General features: G+C 42.0%; 1 protein-coding gene across 7 annotated transcripts in view; it reads left to right on the top strand.

Annotated features, from left to right (window-relative positions):
- The window catches only part of zmiz2 (zinc finger, MIZ-type containing 2), a 26,863-nt gene extending 6,347 nt beyond the window's left edge, over window positions 1-20,516 (top strand). For 3 of the 7 annotated variants that reach the window (XM_037118386.1, XM_037118387.1, XM_037118388.1), the window contains exons 2-21: window positions 517-679; window positions 1,562-1,663; window positions 5,275-5,392; window positions 7,393-7,595; window positions 8,789-8,957; window positions 10,533-10,739; window positions 11,169-11,381; window positions 12,465-12,548; window positions 12,675-12,852; window positions 12,957-13,098; window positions 13,501-13,579; window positions 13,693-13,824; window positions 13,926-14,031; window positions 14,289-14,446; window positions 14,532-14,599; window positions 14,691-14,759; window positions 14,850-15,091; window positions 16,317-16,438; window positions 17,553-17,762; window positions 17,884-20,516. In XM_037118386.1, the coding sequence (XP_036974281.1) occupies window positions 1,614-1,663; window positions 5,275-5,392; window positions 7,393-7,595; window positions 8,789-8,957; window positions 10,533-10,739; window positions 11,169-11,381; window positions 12,465-12,548; window positions 12,675-12,852; window positions 12,957-13,098; window positions 13,501-13,579; window positions 13,693-13,824; window positions 13,926-14,031; window positions 14,289-14,446; window positions 14,532-14,599; window positions 14,691-14,759; window positions 14,850-15,091; window positions 16,317-16,438; window positions 17,553-17,762; window positions 17,884-17,991 (2,658 nt within the window). In that variant the 5' untranslated portion in view covers window positions 517-679; window positions 1,562-1,613 and the 3' untranslated portion in view covers window positions 17,992-20,516. Of the gene's footprint in view, window positions 1-516; window positions 680-813; window positions 837-1,561; window positions 1,664-5,274; window positions 5,393-7,392; window positions 7,596-8,788; window positions 8,958-10,532; window positions 10,740-11,168; window positions 11,382-12,464; window positions 12,549-12,674; window positions 12,853-12,956; window positions 13,099-13,500; window positions 13,580-13,692; window positions 13,825-13,925; window positions 14,032-14,288; window positions 14,447-14,531; window positions 14,600-14,690; window positions 14,760-14,849; window positions 15,092-16,316; window positions 16,439-17,552; window positions 17,763-17,883 lie in introns of those variants that run through there. The other 4 variants (XM_037118385.1, XM_037118384.1, XM_037118389.1 and 1 more) reach the window with 2 other exon arrangements.

Genomic DNA, 20,516 nt, shown 5'->3' with positions numbered 1-20,516 from the left:
ACAAGGAGCATCTGTGACTTGACGTTTCATAGAATCAAGAAGGATTAATTGGAGCTGCAACGACTTAATTGATTAGCTGACGGAGCATTTGAAACTAAACAATTGATTAAATCAATTAAATATGAAAAAAGGTACATATTCTCTGATTCCAGCTTTTTAAATGTGAATATTTTCTGGTTTCTTTCTTCCTCCGTGACTGTAAACTGAACATCTTATGGTTGTGGACATAACAAATAATAAAGAAAGTATTCAGATTAATCGTCAATGAAAATAATTTAGTTGCAGCCCGACAAAGAATTAATCGATTAGTTAATCTCTCTTTTGAAAATATATTTGTGTGACGGTTAAATCATCAAACCAACCGGACAAACTTGAACTACAACTGTTTATCTGTCTCATCTGCTTTTTGCACAAGAAGCTGAAAACGGTCCAAACAAAACATCGTGGCGGTGGCGGCGGTGGTTCGGAGGGTCAGTTGAGGGTTGATCGAATGCCTCGGGTGTTTTTGTTTGTCAGTGTGACGGCAGCAGCTCAGAGGTCGGGGGGAAAAGGACGAGAAGAGACAGTTGGATGAAGAGGAGGAGCTGCTGGTGAAGGGAAAGTTCAGGAAGTTGAGGTCAGAAGAGGCAATGAGAGAGAGCGAGAGAAAGAACAGCATGTCTCAATCATCCCACAGCAGGTACAGTCTGTGCTGCTTGTGTTCAGTTTGAACATCTGATAGAGACAGACATCTTACATGTTCCCCCCTCTTTGTGTGGTTTGCCTGCTGAGCTGTGATGGAAGTTAAAAGGTGCCGTCTGGAGGCTGCCGCTGCCTTTTGATAGGAGGGAAATCAGGTACAACGGTCATGTGATCTGAACAAACCCCCCCCCTCGCCTCCTCCTACACAAGATGTGGGGTGTCTGACCCAAATCTGCAAAGTGCAAAAAGGAAACCAAAGAGAGGAGACGAGGGGGTGGGCGGAGGATGGAGGATGGAGGAGGCTGTGATGTTGGAAAATTAGAATGTCAGTTGGAAACCGTCAGATAAAGAAAATCATTAGCGGGGAGGCAGGAGGAGAGGATGAGGAATGTGAGGAGAACAGTGAAAACATCTGGTGTTGAAGGAGGGAAAGTGGCAGATCAACATGCAGGGGTTTTATTAAATGAGCCAATTCAAAGATGATTGTTGTGTGTGTGTGTGTGTGTGTGTGTGTGTGTGTGTGTGTGTGTGGACGTGCTGCTGCTGCTGCTGCTGAGAGAGGAGTCTGCCTCTTCACATCTCTGTTCTCTTAAATTCCTTTTGAAATCAGCAAGCTAAATTTAGCTCCCAGCACCCCTCCCCCTCCTTTGAGAGGTATCAGAGCTACAGCAGTCAGTGATAGGCTAAGGTTTTGATGTGCACAGTCCACACACACACACACACACTCACACACACACTCACACACAGATTAAAGTGAGTGGCTCTGAGTGGGAGGGCACTGTGTCTTTGTGCACACAGTGTGGGCTATAGTGATGATAAATTGTTGCTGTGCAGTAAATGAGCTCTGAGTAACCGTCTCTGTGTCTTCGTCCCCCCTCAGGGCTGCCTCCTGAGGACAGTGGGGGCTCTCGAATGATCCCCCCGTTCATCCGATGAACCACCTTAACTCCATGAAACCCTCCCTGCCGCCCAATCCGCAAAGGTACACACGCACGCGCGCACACACACGCACAAAGCTCAGTGTCCTCAGGTGAACCTTGTGACACCTCACCTGCTCGGCTCAGTGGCGTATTTATCATTGTTTGTTGTGGACCTGTGGGGCCTTTATCAGTGTCGGGCTCTCTTTGGGTTCCCCGGCTTCACTGAGCTCCGTCTTCACTTTTCCATCTAAATAAATGTTTCTCAATCTTTTTACACCATCTCCAAAAGATTGTAGGCTTTCCAAATACCAGGCCTGGAGTTAATAGCTTGTTAATAATCATGGATGATGTATTTATGCAAGACATACACGAACATGACTTTGCAGCAGTCTGAAACTAAAATATTACAAGAAAGACAAAACGTACTTTAAATTATATTACAGTCGAAGTATTTTAAATCTAAATCATGCAGTATTTTGATAGTAATATATGTTTTTTAAATGAACTTGTTTAATTTTTGGGAACCATATCAGGGACTCAGTGTACTTACTCCATGTTACCTGTGTAACAGCTTCAGAATAATGGATCAAATGATTAATGAAAGAAAGAGAGACAAAAATAATATCAAGATTTTTAAAAAGTGGAAGAGCAGTCTTTGTCTTCTGGGTGCAGCCGGTGCACAGCAAACAACAGTGGGCCAAAAAAAACAACATCCCAATGCACTCCACAGTTCAGCAAGACTATTTTATATGTGTGTGCATTGTTTGCAATACGTCTCCCAAGGTAGACCCATATTAAGTTAGTTGGCCACATCACACTCTTGGTTTGTTGACATCGCGCAGGTCAGCTAGTCAATGTAGTTATCTGGTTTCTACTGTGGACTGAAAGTAAGAATTAAAAAGAAAATGTAGAGCTGGGGCTTTCAGACGCAGACAACATGGTATCTCTTCTGCAGTGAGTTTGTTTTATATCACAGTTCAGTCTCATTCAAGGCCGCAGTTTTAGCCACAACAATGTAAAGTAGTCCTGCAGTAATTAAAACAAGCTGACTACTGATTAAAACGGAGCTTTTGACAGCGACACTGCTCAGACAGACGTTCAGAGCTGCCCGAAAAATCCATCTGAGCGTCTCGAACCACATTATTGATCGATGAGGCAGTTAATCAGGCGTTGTGACCTCCCGCTCAAACCACACACAGAGCAACAACCGATCATCTCAATTCTAAAATTAGTCAGCAGCAGTCAATTCAGTGTTCGCCCGGCTGTAGGAATCAGCTAAACTGTTGGTGGAGAGATGACGTCATTAAAAGAGCTCCAGACAAAACTGAAACGATGGAAAAATATGATGTTTCTGTTAGTTTCTTGTGTTACGGTCTCCAGCTTTAACTGGAGGAGACGAGTTATGTTTAAGTCACATGCTTCATGTATATCATCATTTATTCACCGAATCTGCTTGTTTCACGTTGTTGTAGTTTGTTTTTATGGGTGCTACAGCTTGTCCTCCTTGACTAAGAAGAAAAACCTTTTTTTTTTGTCAGATTTATGGGCGATTTTTTTCTCAAGGTGGAAATTAAAAATGCATGTAGAAACCGATGGATGGAAACTTAACAACATCATCAGAATCATGATTAGAGCACTTAGTTTGATTCGAGATGAAAGCTGCTGTGAAACAGACAGATACTCGCCAAGATTTTTGGAGCTGACGCTGAAAAAAATTCCACTGTACATATATATGTGTATATATTTAGTCAGAGGAAGCAAGATATTTTATAATATAACAATATTTGTTGTTGATCATGTTGATGTTTTGTGTTTTTACATTTTCTGTTCTCACCTCAGACTAGATGTCCTTGTGTCTGGCTCGACTGTCAAGTGTTTATTCTGTGATATTGTTGTCCTGAGTTTCCTGCTTTTGCTTGACTGTCAAAGCACTTTGTAAACTCTGATTTTAAAGGTGCTAAATAAATAAGTTAATTATAAAATGACACCAGATCAGTGAAACAATAGACTAAGAATGAAATGCTGATACTGATGTGTGTGTGATGGGCCAACATCGGTGGTAACATCCAGCAGATATATTGGTCAGGCTGTGATATAAAAAACTATCATCACACAACTAGAATGTGATATAATTAAAGTCAACACACCAGGTCCACACCAAGAACGATAACTGTAACTATAATTTATTGTCAATATTAATATGTTGCCACAACAACAGTGAGGAACAATATCGTTTAGCTCACATTCGGATGGTTTGATGAACGTTAGAAACACTGACAGCCAATCAGAATCCATCTGAATTTACAGAAACATCAATCGGCTTGATTTTGGGGACAAATTTACCACAAAATAATTTTGCAAGACTGCTTATAAAATTAGCTTCTAACTTTAAACAACCTCTTAGTGCTAGATTCTCCTAACTCCTCTGAGGGTTTTCTTTTTGTTCCTCTGCACAACGTAGAGTCATAACAGGTTGTCAATATCCATTTTTCTAAGCTGCAGACACAGCTGGAGCATGCAGCGTGTGCTCTGTTCCTCCGCTTACAGAGCGCTATCATTCATCAGTGCGGACGCTCACATGGTTCATGTTAACAGTGATTGTTCTCTGTGTGGACAGTTCTTAAGCCTGGTGTAAGTGGAGTACCTGATATGACATGAGATGAAGAAAAAAGTGATATTCAGTGAGGTAAAATATGTGCAACATAATCCCAAAACTAGAATTTGATGCACTGAAACACAGTTGGAAATGAAGTCAAGTTGTTTCTCCTTCCAAAGCAAAGAGGAACACTGACAATGTTTGCAGAAAAATGCCAAAAGAAAATTAAATATTCAAACTATAAATTCAAAATGGTGTAAATTTAAGAGGCATGCGTGGTGTCACTGCAAAAAAAGGATTTATTTCCTCTGCAGGCTGTCGTTTAATTAATTGATTCAGTCAAACAGGTTAGCTTCAAATCCTCAGTTATACACTGTGAAGGCGATCGACTGCTGGGCGTTCTCTGTTCAGCCTCTTTGGAAGCATCTCCATTAAGTTTAATCCAGCCAAAAACACTCTTTAATTGAGCACAGCCACAAAGCCTGTTGACTGCTCTGTTTCTCTCCAGACAGCCATGAAAGAAAGAGACGTGCTGCCAGCTCACTGACACGACAAGCAGCCTCAGAAAAAAGAAATGTGGCTGATTTGTAAAAAGAAGGACAGAAAGAGAAAGACAAGACCAGCAGTGAAATCAGATCTTGTGTATGTGAAATAATGTCGACTGAAGCTGACGATCCTTTGTGAAAAATGGCAGTAAAAAAACAAACAAATAACACATCAGTTATGCTGCCTGCACATGTGGTCTGACAGTATCGCTGTTGTGGTAGTTTCCTGTCGAGGAAATGGTTTAAAAGGAGGAAGCGGAGGGTAACCTCAACCGTCAGATGAATAAACCATGCTCAGGTTAATCGTTAGCTCACTGAGGTGTAAATGATATATCGACAGTCTTTTATCCAGTACTGTCTCTGATCTGCTGCAGGACAGCTCAGCCCTAATCAGGTGTTAAAGACACTTTAGTTGTTAATGAGGAAGTGATAACAAATCCTCTGTGACGCTGTGCAGTTATTGATATCTGGATGAATGCTCTCCTGAACCTTCCTAACCATCCCAGTAACTCGGCTTCATATCCTCCTGCAGCACTGACGGCCCCTTCCTAAATGACCCAGTCTCCTGGCAACCAGGCACCAATCAGCACGCAGGATCTCTCTCTGTAGTAACCACAGTGTGGGGCGTGACCAATCCCACACACAGCCAGGTAACACATGTCTCCGCACCAAGGGACATTTTTTTTTTATTTCCTCCTGTTTTATGTGCCGCAATGATACGACACCAGTCGGAACAATAGCAGATAAAAGCTTTTGTTTTTTTCAAGACTCATATTTATTAGACCGCTACAGTAAAAGAACAGCGTTATATTTGAGTGAAATTCAAAATAAAAAGCTTTAATATTTCTATTGAATTAAAGGGGCTGTAATCTGTATTTTTAATTATGATAGTGAATCAGTGTTAAAGGATTACTCCTTGAATAATCATCACCTGAATCTGCAGCTCTTTTTTGTTTTATAAAGCTTTATAATCAGTTTCGGCTCGTTATTTATCTGTCCATCTGCAGCTTCTCTGTTTTGGTTTATTCTGACTGCTGTCATGGTGTCATTTTCTAATAAAAAAAAATCTAAAGCGACAGACAGATACAGCAAAGGGAGGTCCACACCAGGAACCTATAACGGCGACAATGAAAGCGAGGAAAGACATTGTTGGCTTCACTCTCAGAGCGATTTGATGAATTATAGAAACACTGACAGCCAATCAAAATACCCCTGACATCACAGGAATGTGGCTCAGCTTGATTTTGGGGAAGTCTTCCTAGAAAATAATGTTGCAGGAGGGATTATAATGTTGGTTTCCAACTGTAGCCGACAGTTTATGAAAGATAATTGATAGCACTTTTTAGATTGGCTTCTTAAATAACTCAATATTTGATATTGGTCCTCAATAAAGGTTTATGTAACCTATACCAGACTGCAAACATAATTTTCCCTGAACAAACTGCTAAACTATCTCTGGCAGCGATATCTCTGTCTGACATAAAGTTGTCAGAAGTACAGGATAACAGGTTATTAACATCCACCTCCCTGCAGCGCGACAGGGAGCTACCGTTTACAGAACTTTTATCGGTCATCAGTGTGCACGCTCATGTTGTTATGGTAATAGTTATGGTTGTAGTGATCATTTTTTGGTGTGGATGCTGGTGAACATAGTGGAGAATTCAGCAGCTGAGGAGTCAGATGTTTCCCTCAGGAGTTGGGCTAAAAAAAAAAAAAAATGGGGCTAAAAGAGAGATTATTGGACTTACATTCCTCAGGTGGACACCAGTATCGTTAAAAGTACCTGTAACTTATACTTGAGTGTGACTTATTTTTTCAAGTAACGTCTGATTATGTTTCCTTGATGAAGAACACCTCCTGTTAACTTCAGTGTGGTCTTAATTAAATGTTTTATTATTTGTTGTCGGAGATATTTGTGAATTCATAGAAATGATAATGAAAATGATGAAGAATGAGGACAGTTATCAATGGAGCAGTCGTAGGCTAAATCCACGCATCAGGCCACTGATGTGAGCTCATGAAGTCGTAAATAAACTGTTGAAGGCTGCTGTTAGAGGTCACACCTACACTTCACTGCAAGTAGGAGTGAGCGGCTTGATAAATTTGTCTCGCTCTTAAAGAAAACACACTTTCACTCCTCCTCTAGAGCGTTTTTCAGAGTTATTCTTACATCTTATTAAATAAGGTTTCAAGCTTCTCACAGTGGTGCATATTTGTTGAATAAGTGTAGGAGTTGAAGCGTTTTATCGACTTTGTTATCCCGGGAAGGATGTAGGAGAGCTGCAGAACAAAGACTGTTTGATTTAAATACCAACAAGCCTCATATTATATAAAATTACATTTTCATAACCAAGATCATTCTGTCAGCCCTCTGATAGTGCTGATTTCACGTACCATCATTCATTTAATTTCATGGATCTTTGAGTTTTAAATGAGAGATGTCAGTCTTGGTCTACTTTATGCTTCGTGTTTGATCCCAGTTTCATTTTCATTGTGAGTCCTCGGGGTCGGTCTGACTGGAAAGTGTCATCTTTGTGTGTTAACATCAGTTTCTCCGACCAACATCCCCCGAGATTACATCACTTACTCCCCACATTATGCTTTCACATGACGGTTCACTGTGATGACACCTCTCTTGTTTCCAACGTAGGTGTTCGGTGGGCACATGGGTCCTGGTGAGAGCTCTGGTGGTCACATGATGCCCGGTGGCAGCCCTGGTATGGGTCCAGGAATGGGCTCCCAGTTCATGGGCCAGCAGTCCTATGGAGAGGCTGTTTCTAAAGGTTACGGCCAGCCGGTCATGTACGGACGTCCCAGCGCTGCTTACAACCCCGCCTCAGCCTACGGTGGAAGGTACGCTGGTTTCCTCTTCACTTATCGCGTCTGGTAGTGAATTCGACACTGAATTTTACTTTCGGTGTGACTGCAAACGAATATGACTCATCATGGTTTAATCCCACAACCCCCTGTCGGCTTTGAAAGGCTTGTTTTCTATCTTTGCCAGATCCTTAAAATAATCATCATCAGTCACATTTCCAGTGGTTGTAGCTTAAAAGCTTACAACTGTGATTCTTTCATCAAAATCACTTAAAATCCGCGAAAAGATTAATTGTTTGCATGAACCTGATCCTGTCAAAAGCATTGTATCCTGAGCTCCTCAGTGACAGTGGGAGACCTTGAATCATTTGGCCTAAATGCTAATGATGCAAACAGGCTAATGTTGAGCAGTTACATTATTTTACCTCTTTGCCATCTTAGCTTAGCGTGCTAACATTTACTAATTAGCAGTTAAAACCAAGTACAGCTGAGACATTTAAAAACCGGTTCAAGCGGCACCTTTCCAGATGGTTCTGTGTTACAGCCATCTGGTGGATCAGGTTCTACAGGGTGACTAGTATTCATCCTCTGTGGACCAGGAATGTTTGAACCAAACTTTCATAACAGTCACTGTAACAGTTGTTGAGATATTTCCACCTGGACCATTGCCATCTTCACATCCATGTTGCCAGCAGGTCTAAAATGTCACCTGTGACTGAGATCCACAAAATTCCAGAACAATTTGAACAAACATTTTTTTTTTGTATCTTGTTCTTGACGCTCACTGTAAATTATCTCAGTACCTGTCCTACCTGACTTTGCCCTTGAATATCAGTCAGATGTAAAAGAAGACTCCCCAGAAGAGCATCCTTCTGAGTTTGGACCTTTTTTTTAATGTGTGACAAAAACACAAAGAAACCAGGAAATAAAGATAATGACGGTCAAGTAAAGAAACAACTATTAGAGCTATTTACAGCAGAGAGCTGACGTTATTAACATCTACTGAGTGAAGAATTCACAATTTCCATGGAACATTATTTCTCCCCCACATGACTCTGATGGTTGAACACTGTATTTTTATGTAGCCGTTTTATTTCAGGCTCTTTCTGCTGCATTTATCATCAACATATGTCAGCGTGGCTGCTCTCACCCACCGCTCTGACTCACGCTCATGACGAAAACCTCACACACTCATGCTGCCCACTCATCTCCCCGTCTTCCCCGTGCAGTTACTCTGGTAACAGTGGAGGTGCCGGTCTGGGCGTCCGTCCTCCCTCTGACTTCACTCAGGCTGCTGCCGCCGCTGTTGCTGCCGCCGCTGCCACAGCAACTGCCACTGCTACAGCAACCGTAGCAGCAATACAGGAGAAACAGAACCAGGAGCTGAGCTATGGACAGGTAAATGTCTCTACCAGGTGACTGTCAGACTGGAATCATTTCATTCATGTCTTTTTCCTAAAAACTTCACCTGGTGCAGACGAAGGTGATCAACATGTTGCCAGTCTTTTGTTGCCCCCATTCCAATTTTTTTCAAGTGTAGCTATCATTCAAATTCAGCAAATGTTTTCAAAAATCTATGAAGCTGTTGCAGTAAAACATTAAATATATATATATTTTATGCTGTTTTCAGTTGAGTATGTGTCCTAAAGGATTAGCAAATTATCACATTCTTTTGATTTAATTTATGTTTCAACACGCATCCCAGTAATCAGGGTTGTATAAAACGTGGCGTTACCATCTGCTCTGCCAAATGTGTGACAGAACGCAGACTTTACTACTTAGTGTAAAAGTGTTATTGACTGTCTAGAAATCAGGTCTCTGTTTACAACTAAGGAGATGATGGAAGCCCTGAGATCCCAAATTGATTTGAAAAGATATTATTCAGACCCCTGATGAGCGGTCGAGGTTGTGCGGCAACTTCAGACAGAATGTGTCCTAAAGCTTTTAGCATGGCGGCAAAAGAGCAAAAGATTTCGGCCTGAAAAAGGGTGTGAATAAGAGCATTTCCAAACAATTTGGTTTGATCTCTGGGCTTTCAGAGATTTGGGTTATGCTGGATGAGCTGTAGGGAGACAATTGTTGTTTTTTTGGGGGGGATATTATCTATTCAAATCTATGGGTAACATCCCAAATAGTATAAATTGATATTGTCAATGTAACTTTTTTTTATGCTTGCCACAATGTATGTAAACTATGATGTTGGATACAATGAATCATGGGTAATATTAGTCATAACAAGGTGTGGTCCCAACTGTACAGCACTGTCACTGCAGTTTGTAGTGAATATCCACATTTAATCTGAACTAAAAGTTACTTTTAGCTTATTTTTAGCTTTATTTTTTCTTTGAAAAGTTAAATACAGCTCTTAAGACTGTTTTTTAACACTTTCATACACGCCGGCTGGTTTGGAGTGGTGATGTTTGTTTCCAGGACTGTGGGAGGGCTGCGAAGCAGAAGCTGGTTCTCTGCTGCTTCCACAGATTCATGCCACATGTCTCTTATTAACAGCCGAGACATCACATAATTTGACACTGCTCTCTCTTGCCAGACTGTTTACTCTATAGGCTCATTTACAAAACAAGAGTCAGTGTAGAAGCTTAGAAAACACTGTGATTAATTCTGTCTAAGATTTCTACTTTCAGGTAAAAAAAAAAGGAAAGTAAGCAGAGGCTGTAAAACCAATCCTATCACTCAACTTGTTTCTGCTGATATTGCTGGATATTTAACTTGAACAAAGCAGGAGGAGGAAATCTGTCCTGACTGGCCAAACACTCTGGTCATCTTCAGTCCATCTCTTAGACTAATTCTCTTAGAGAAGGGAAGGACTCCTTCAGGAGATTTCATCATGTTCAAGTAGAGAAATTCAGTGCCAAACCACATCTTCATCTACATCATAATTTCTGTGAGGCCGGGACTTGGCAACCATTTCTCTGTGTTTTTACCCCTGCTGTCGTACTTCCCTTTCCCTCTCAGATGGGTGGAGCATCCTCTTACAGCACCCAGTTCCTGTCTCATTCGGGCCCCCGCGGCCCTCCTCCAGGGATGGTCTCCTCCAGGCCCGGACCTCCACCCACCACCGGAGGCTTGTATCCGTCTCACCCTGCCCAGGCTCAGAAGATGCCCCAACACGCAGGGTATCCAGGGGGACCACAGGGGCTAAAACGGCCCTTTCATTCAGAGGTCAGTTGTGTTAGCCTGATGCTAACACATAAAGGGAATTTACCATTGAAAGGAAAAAAAACACTGTTTTTACATAATTGAACATGTAGGCTCATACTTAAAGGCCTATAATACAATATTAGAGGCTCTGCCTGATGTTCATTGTTTGTCAACATCATAACTGGGACATCACGTACTCTTTGGGTCTGTATGTGGAGCAGATTTGTTGAGGGGAAGGAACAGAAATGAGAATCATGAGACAAGAGGTGTAACACCTAGACACGTTATATGTGTAAACAAGGAGATTAGGTGAGTCAGTGTTTGTGGTGTTGTACTAATTCTTCCATTTTTACCTGCGCCTTTAACCGAGCCTCTGACGCTTGTATTTCTCAATAGACTCCAAACAGCTGAGTAACTCCTCCTGTCTCTGTTTTTACTGTTTTTCTCCAGGGTTTTCCGGTGCAGCAGTACGGCTCTGGCGGGATGTCCGGGTACCCTAACCAGCCTCTGCAGTACCCAGCTGGTCCACCGCAGCGCTGTGCCCCCTCACCCTCTTACCCCACCAGTCGGATGCCCCTCATGGGACAGTACACATCTGCATCGCACAACCCAGGACAGTTTCCACCCGGAGCCGGTCAGCCCAATCCTCCTCAGTATTACAAGGTGATCACTCGCACTGTGTTTACCCTCACAGAGCAGAGCCTGACTGATTCTGGATCGTTCAAATTCTTAAAAACTTTGGTTGAGTTTACATCAATCAATACAGAAACTAGAAAACCAGAAATTTGTTTTAATATTTGAACTGAATCCCGTTGTCATATTTGTTTGTTGTTTCGTGTCGCGCTGCAACAATGAATCAATTTAGTTTTCAGCTATTAAATTAATCCCCAACTGTTTTGTTAATCTGTTATCCTGTTGAGAGTTCGGGTGACCCATTAAAAATGCATTCTAAAACGTTTTCTATAAAAACTTGACAGCATCATCAACATTCACTAAAACCTTTTCATATCTCGGCCTCTGGAGCCGAAATAAAAACCACTTAAGAGCTTAAGACTTTGGATGATGTTGTCACTTTCAAGACATTCATTAATGAACAATAGAGCGAAGCCAAACACGCTCACGTCCCCTCAGGCGCTAATGGAAGATAAAGGCAAACACTGATGATTCCAGCTTCTTAAATGTGAATATTTGCAGCTTTTCTTTCCTCGTCTATGACAGTAAACTGAATATGTTTGAGTTGTGGACAAAACAAGACATTTAAGGATGTCATCTTCAGATTTTTTGGAAACACTGATCCTCTTTGTTTTAACAATGTCTTACCAAACAACTAGTCAGTGAATCACTGACAATGAAAACAATCATTAGTTGCTGTTGAAATGAGGAAACATTTAATAATCATGATAAAAACATTAATTCAACGTCAGTCAGCTGCTAAAATAAACAAAAAGACAATATACATTATTGTTGGTGTAAAAGACATCTGTAAACTTTATTTATTTTCACAGTTGCATTTATTGTAACCAGATGTGATGATAAAGGACATTTTCTACACCTAAAAAGTGCTTGAAAGGTACTTTAGCTTTACGCTTAAAAAAGCTGCAAATCCCAAATTCGATAATGAAAGTAAGCGTTAGTTGCAGCCGCTTTCAGTGTTCTTTCTTGGAGTAGGATCAAATTACTAACAGCAAAGAAATTCTTAATAATCGTTGGATCATCAGCTGATCGTTTCCTGTCTTTGTTCTCCAGTCAGAGCCGTTCAACGGTCAGGGCGGCCTGCCATCTGGAGGAGCTGGAGGATACAATGCCTTCACACAGGCTGCAGTGAGCGGGGTAACTCATACATATACACTTCACTCACCTTTCTAAAGTCAGTTAGAACATATATGAATATACTTTCTGATGTTTAATGAGATACGCTGAAGTTCTAAACACTTGTCGTCATTCGTCGTATCTCAGCCAGGTCGGGGTGGAGTGATGCCCGGGTATCCCAGCTCTCCGATGGGAGGGAATCCCACGCCGCCGATGACACCTGGGACGTCCATACCTCCCTACCTGTCCCCAGGCCAGGACACAAAACCCCCCTACCTTCCCCCGGACATCAAACCCAACATCAACACCCAGCAGGTCTCCACAGGTGAGACTCTCTGCAGTGAACACACATCAGGAAGCATACTCTCTGTCGCAACGCTTTTTGTTACTGTGCAGTGAAAATGACCTAAAAGCAATTTTTCTCTCCAGGTAACCCCAGTGACGATCTGCGTCTGACGTTCCCAGTACGAGACGGCATCGTGCTGGAGCCGTTCAGACTGGAGCACAACCTGGCCGTCAGTAACCACGCCTTCCAGCTGAGAGACTCCGTCTACAAAACACTCATGATGAGGTACAGAGACGCTCCATCACACTCTCATATCCTGTGTTTCCTGATTCGTATCTTTGTTCGACAAATAAAACTTAGCGAAAAAAACAGAGTCTTGGAAATTCGGGAAATGCTTAATTTGAACCTTTATGTCCAGAATATGCTTCAGTTTGAACATATATTCCTTGAAAAATACTCGATTTTCAACATAATCTGGTGTTTAATCGACAAAATTATCAACAAAATGTGTCTTTGGTTGTGTTATCTTCCTCTGTAACATATTATGTGGCTTCAGTGTGAATTCAGAGCAGCACACCTCTTCCTGAGTGATTTTAAAAAGCACCAGATGAGGAAAAACAAATGAGGAATGTTTGATAACCCCACCCAGTCTGTCCCTGATGGTTTGTGTTGTGTCGCCCCCTGCAGGCCTGATCTGGAGCTGCAGTTCAAGTGTTACCACCACGAGGACCGACAGATGAACACTAACTGGCCTGCATCAGTGCAAGTAAGCCTTTCTTCTAAATTATAATTATCATAACATTTCTGTGTTTTTTTAGGCTCCCTGGTCAGACTGATTGTCAGAAAAATCATCACATTTTTTTCTTGTATCTGTTTCAGGTGAGTGTAAACGCGACTCCTCTCTGCATCGAAAGGGGCGACAACAAAACTTCCCACAAGCCCTTGTACCTGAAGCAAGTGTGTCAGCCAGGACGTAACACCGTACAGATCACAGTGACGGCCTGCTGTTGTGTAAGTGTCCCTCCTCTCTCTGGCGTTTCCTACAACACATGCATATATCTCTTATTGAGATCTAATTTTAAACTCATTTTGTCCCTCCTCTCTCTCCGTAGTCCCACCTGTTTGTGTTGCAGTTGGTCCACCGGCCGTCTGTCAGGTCTGTCCTGCAGGGTCTGATGAAGAAGAGGCTCCTGCCGGCCGAGCACTGCATCACTAAGAGTGAGTCACAGTCATTTGATGTAAATACTCAAAAGCAAACTCATTTTCCTTTGAGACCCACATTTAGACCTTTCTCTTTTCCTATAAAGTTGTCATATTTTAAAGTATCAAGTTCAACACATCTCCACAATTAGAACAACTTTATCTTAGGAAGAAGTTTAATGACAGACTAAAAACCCCTCTAAAAACAACGTGATATATATGATCATGTCAGCAGTAAAGTAATTCTGCCTCCTTTTTTATCTTTTTTGTTTCAGTAAAGAGAAATTTCAGCAGCGGCACCATCCCCGGGACCCCCGGTCTGAACGGAGAGGACGGCGTCGAGCAGACGGCAATTAAAGTTTCCCTCAAATGTCCGATCACGTTCAGACGAATCCAGCTGCCAGCCAGAGGTCACGACTGCAGACACATACAGGTACGCTCACACACACACACATATACATGCACCTACAGTATACATGTAAGTGAATCACTCTCACACTGATGTCTTTGTTTTGTAGTGTTTCGACCTGGAGTCCTATTTGCAGCTGAATTGTGAAAGAGGGACCTGGAGATGTCCGGTGTGCAAGTACGTACGATATCGACGTCTCATCGCGTGTTTTGATATCAGATGTTCTCAGCGTGAAACGTAACCAGCATCTTGTTCCTGTCGTTCACAGTAAAACCGCTCTGCTCGAGGGGCTCGAGGTCGACCAGTACATGCTCGGGATTCTTGTCTACATCCAGAAGTAAGTGTTTACATGTGGATTTCATGTAAATATGATACTTAATCCTCAGTTCGATGTCCAGTAACCCTCCTTTGTCGTCCTCTCTCTCAGTTCGGACTACGAGGAGATCACCATAGACCCGGTGTGTGGTTGGAGGCCGGTGCCCGTCAAACCGGACCTGCACATAAAGGAGGAGCCCGACGGTCCGGTCCTGAAACGCTGCCGAACAGTCAGCCCGAGTCACATGGTGCTGCCTAACGTGATGGAGATGATCGCTGCTCTGGGTCCGGCGTCGTCGCCCTACCAGAGCATGACTGCTGGGGGCAGAAACACCCCCGACTACAACAGGCCAGGTAGAGTCAACACTCAGGAGGGAAACTGTGTGAGATTGATGTAGGGCTGCACAGTTCATCAAAATATTATTGAAATCTTAGTATGGCATTTATTTACAGAGACGTCCAGACCCACAAATCTTGTTTTCCAGATGTAAGAACAGATATAATATAAATCAAAAACTGATGACAATGAGCCTCCAGTTACAACAATTATCAGATCAATTGCTGGAGAGATTGTTGTGTGTTGTTACTGTCGAGTTCATCTACACACCTGAGAATTTAATGTCGGCATCTCAGTCACAGACATAATCTTCCTTGTTTCTGTGGTACACAGTCCTCAACTGTAAATGTAGTTAAAAGAATATGTCTGAATCAGAAAGAGTCCACCAAGCTCCATATGAGGACATAACGTCCGTTTGGCGAGTGATTCTCGCAAGACTCTCCACCACGCAGTTTGTGCCGAGAGTCATTTGATAAAAATCTTTGCTGAAAATCTACTGTGCTTTGTAAAGCAAAAGTATATATGCACCAACAGGGGCCTCGTGGTGTGTTCGAGTGCACCTCATTAAAAATGTCTGGCTCGATCAGCTCTGTGCAGATTTACCTGCTGCAGTTACGCTTTTCTCAAAAATAGACTTGCCGCGTCTTCATCGTGGAGCAGAGCGGAGAGCCACTACGCTGCTGAAGCGTGACGTGGCACAGCTGGTGGAAACACAAGCATCGTCTAGTGATGGGCACCTTGGCAACTGGGGAAAGTCGTACAATAGCAGAGCCATCAGTGCTGAAGAAAGTTTTTAATCGAATCGTGGCATTAAAACTGAAGATAAAATCATGGATTTGGAGAATCAATGCACCCCTAAAGAGATATTAGATATTCAATGTAAGAGAGAAAATGTTAACTGTTTTTTTGGGTGTTTTGGGGTATAGAAGAGATTTATAAACCTGGTGTAAGACCTCTTGACTGGTCCTGTATATGATGTGTGTAATATGCACACATACTGTACACAATCAGACTTTGTGGCTCAGTTAAAAGGGTCATCAGCTCTTTGATGGGCGGTGACCCAGAACAGTATTTCAGGCAGCAGAGCAGAGACCTGTGAGTCCCATCCCCCTGCACATGTCCTCTTACAGCTGGAAGCTCCTTCTCTGCTCACTGTTACATAAGAGAAAACAAAGTCCGTCTACACTGACCTGTTTTTATTTGCTGACTGGAAGTAATAAATGTTTTCTTCTGGTCTCATAGGGAGCCAGGGATTCTCCAGCCAAACGGCATTCACAGACTTCCCCAACACTCCCGGCACCCCGACACTGGGAGAGTACGCCTCGTCCGGACCACCGCCTCCGCTCTCCTACCAGCCTGAGCAGGTTAGACACCTTTTTAAAAACACCCCCCTGTTACATAACACATGTATGAGCAAACACACAGGCGCATACATACATTCCCGTCCTTTTCTTGGTGTAGCCTCGGGCCACAGTGATGAGCATCTTTTCTCTTCGGCTCACTCAGTCTTTTTTTTTTTTTTTTTAATGATTGAGTGAGCATCAGTATGAATAGACTGCAGACAAGAAGGATCTGCTGCGTGAGCTCAGAGTTAAAGGTATCTCTTACGCAACTCAGTCTGACGCACACGCTGCCTGGATGTGAGGTTGTTACAATTAGAGATGATCCACTGTTTTCAGCTCAACACCAGCTCTTTCATCTTCAATATGATTAACATTATTATGATTTTTTAAAATTATGTTATTGTTGAGTCTATACATGTTTAATGTTACATGCAGATGTAGTAAACCACACAGTGCTTCTTATTAAAATTTAATGATGTATGTATTAAAACAATTTATTTCAACTGTAGGTTTAGTATGGCCACTTAGCTCCGCAGCTAACTGAGCTACTCGCTAACAGCAGCTATTCGCTCCAGCAGAGAGTGTAGCGAGCAGCAGTTCTTACAAATTACACCTATAAATCTCGGCCCCTGGCTAATATTATGATGAAATAATTCAGAAACTGAACGAGCAAACCCACTCTGGAAACTAAACTGAATTCATTAGAAGAAGAATGAATAATGAAATTCAAATATAAAACTATGATGGTTTTGTGCCTGGAGGACTAACTGTGTGCTGCCGTTACGTAAGACCGACTTGTCTTTTCCTTCTGGCTTGTGAGCTCAGTTAAGAGCCTTTAACTGAACCTGAAGTAGACAGCACTGACTCAGAATATAGTCACTCACATATCGAGCCACTAAACCACACACCACCTGTCGCAGGCAGCTGCTCTGCTGTCTGCTGAAGGTTTTAAGAGAAAGAATAAAGTGTTTGTCCTCGTCTACTGTCACACACTTCTGCTGCTCTGCCTCTTAAGAAAACACCACAAAGATAACATCTCGTGTTCAGTGTTCCCCTGCTTGTCAATTTGTCATTTTTAGGCCCGTAAAATAAAGATTCTCCTCTTGTTCTTGTTCTTCTCTCCCTTCACCGTCAGACGCCTCACCCTGGCCGAATCGAGCACGCCCACAGCGTCCTCCAGCAGCACAGCTCAGGCGTTCACAGTAATCAGAGTCTCGGTGACGCAGGCAGTCCGCTGCCACAGCGGAACACCAACACCCAGAATTCCCGGCTGCAGAGCGAAGGCTCCTTCGGTCTGGGAGGGCCGGGAGCACCTGGAGGAGAGGGAGCAGATCATGCACTCGATGTGAGTGGATGACTGTTGATCATGTGTTCACTTATATAAGAGTGTGTAACGTTGACAGGACTTGACTTAATTGAAAGATAATTTAATTTCTCTTTCCTCCTTCTCTCTGTTCGTCGTTAAGCTTCTTCCTGAGCTGACAAACCCTGACGAGCTGCTGTCGTACCTCGGCCCCCCCGACCTCCCCAACAACAGCAGCGACGACCTGCTGTCTCTGTTCGAGAACAACTGACGACTTCACCAACGGTCATCTTCCAGTCCAGCCTCCGCTCCTCTGCTCGCTGTAGCCCTGCCCTCATTGGTTCAAGACAGCACCGTCTCTGTTGGCACCCACTACTTAGTGTGTGTGTGTCTGAGTGTGTGTGAGTGAGTGTGTGAATAATTGCGAGTGTGTTTTTGTGTATCTCTATCTTTTTGAAGTGTCCTGCTGTACTGTGACACTCATTCAGTGCAGTCTACAGGAGGAGGAGGGAACACTTTGACATGTGAACACTGTCTATAGGCACTGACTCTGCAGACCAGCATTTAAAACTATAGCACAAACCACAGGCTGAAGGATTTAAATATACGCTATTTAATTTATAGATTTTATGAGCTCAAGTGGAGGATGACGAGTGCCGGGGTGTGTTTATGGACCCATTAATGCTCTGGTTCCCAAACGTTTTCCGTCGATTAACGAGCAGACACACACACACACACACACACTTGCACGTTCCTGGTGGATTACTTTGCAGCACAAACACCATATTTCTACTCTTTACCTCATGATCGTTGTGACAACATATGTAATGATTGTCATTGTTTTACCGTTCCAGAGCTGTAAAATCTCTTCACATAATACTTTAACCGCTGTGCAGGGTTTGTTTATTTATCGTCTGCTTTAAATTTACTTTTACAAACCTCTCCGTGCTTTACGTTCTCTCTGACCTACGTTTGGGAACCACTGCATGAAGGTTAAGGCTCGTGATGTTCTGCATATTTCTTACTGTCAACAACTCCCATGAAAGAAAACAAACAACAAAACCATCGTGGTGTTTCTGCCGTCATCTCCGAGCATATTGATTCTCTGAAAACTTTTTTAATGCTGATAATATCAGCATCTCCTACATGATTTAATTAGAAGATTCTACATTTGGGGTAAACAAACTGAATATGTGGTTTACATGACCCTAGTGTGAATGTAAACGTGGTCAGTGATGTGTTTTCAGAGCTGTTGAATGTTGATTTTGAGTTTTACATGGGATGTTTTGACAACAAGAGAAATCTATAATTTCACGAGAATTATCCTTTGAAGAACAGTTTGCCCAAAAAGTGAATTTCTATTTATTTGCTCACCCACATGTTGATGGAAAGTCAGGTGAGGTTACATAATCCACAGAACATTTCTGGAGCTTCACAGCAAAACAGTTGCAGCAGCTGGAGACTTGTAATGTGAGAAAACAACAGAGAAAAAACATAAAATGGTGTCATACAGCGTGTAATCCAAGTCTCCAGAAGTTGAGAGAATCCCAAATTGATTTGAAAAGATGTTATTTAAAGCTGTAATCTTTCCTGCGGCTGCTAAGTTAAAAGCACAGCCCCTCTAAAGATGGTATGGGAGCTGGACCTCATGTTGAGGGTGTAAATAAGGTCTTCACAAATTAATTTGGACAAACGAGTTCCATCTACTTCACTTGTTTAGGAGAAAGCTGCATCACTGTTTTTCTGTGAAGCCCCAGAAATGTTTTGTGGGCTCGTATTTTTGGGTGAACTGTTCCTTTAACACAATGATGTAAGATAAGGGCAGTTAAAAGTGGTCACGTATGTTTCAGAAGACGAAGTTAAAGAATCCACGAGTGACCTCACGTTTTAAAGAAGGAAAAAAAAAATAAAAATGTACAATAGACATTTTTTTACACATGAAGTTGGGAGAGCGCTGAGGTTCATTGTGTCTCCGACGTCCTTCAGCACTGTGAAGAATATAAAAACTCCCATCTTTCCTCTCCTCTGTTGGTTTTCACCCTCTTTGGAGGGGTTTTTCAAGCATACTGTAAATGAGTACAGCTGTGTGTCATGGCATTTTCTGCCATTTGAAAGCTATTAGTATGTTTCTCATGTGTAACCCACCATGACACGGGTTCATGTACTGTATAATCAGCTGTTTTCATTAGAGAACGTGTGTGTATCAAATGAATTGTTAATCATGGTCATTTTAATGTTATTAGTTGGATAATGGATCATTGTTGGCACTGTATACATACTGTATGTTAGAAAATTATAAAGCAATTGTAAAAAAAAAAAAAGAGAGAAAAATCATCTGAAGTCGTACAAACGCATGTATGACAGAAAAGTCAGCTGACATCCAGTAATGCAGTTAAAGACGCAGAAATTATTCTTAATACCACTTTTTAAAGCTGACGTTTTTTTCTACGGATGATTTTCCGACCGGTCAGACATGGAAACAAGAAGAAATAATGTTCTTTGCCAATTGAGCAACACATTAATGTTATATTTGGAAGAAAAATTATGAACTATTTAACTGCAAATTTGCTAGTAAAAAAAAAAAAGTTTTTTAATATGTAAACTATTCCACATATTTTGTAACACATTGTAATTGCCATTATTTTCTATTTATTTTTTAACCATAATCGTCATTGTACCTACAGTTACCTTGTCCTTTTCCTGAAACTCAGAATCAGAATTAAAAATCACTTTATTTGACGAAAAGAGTTTGTCGCTCTGGTCTGTGAATTTTAACATTAAAGCTGCTACAAGGAA

Source organism: Acanthopagrus latus, chromosome 12 (genome assembly GCF_904848185.1).
Source record: "Acanthopagrus latus isolate v.2019 chromosome 12, fAcaLat1.1, whole genome shotgun sequence".
Lineage (NCBI taxonomy): Eukaryota > Metazoa > Chordata > Actinopteri > Spariformes > Sparidae > Acanthopagrus > Acanthopagrus latus.
This window is presented reverse-complemented; position numbering and strand designations above follow the sequence as displayed.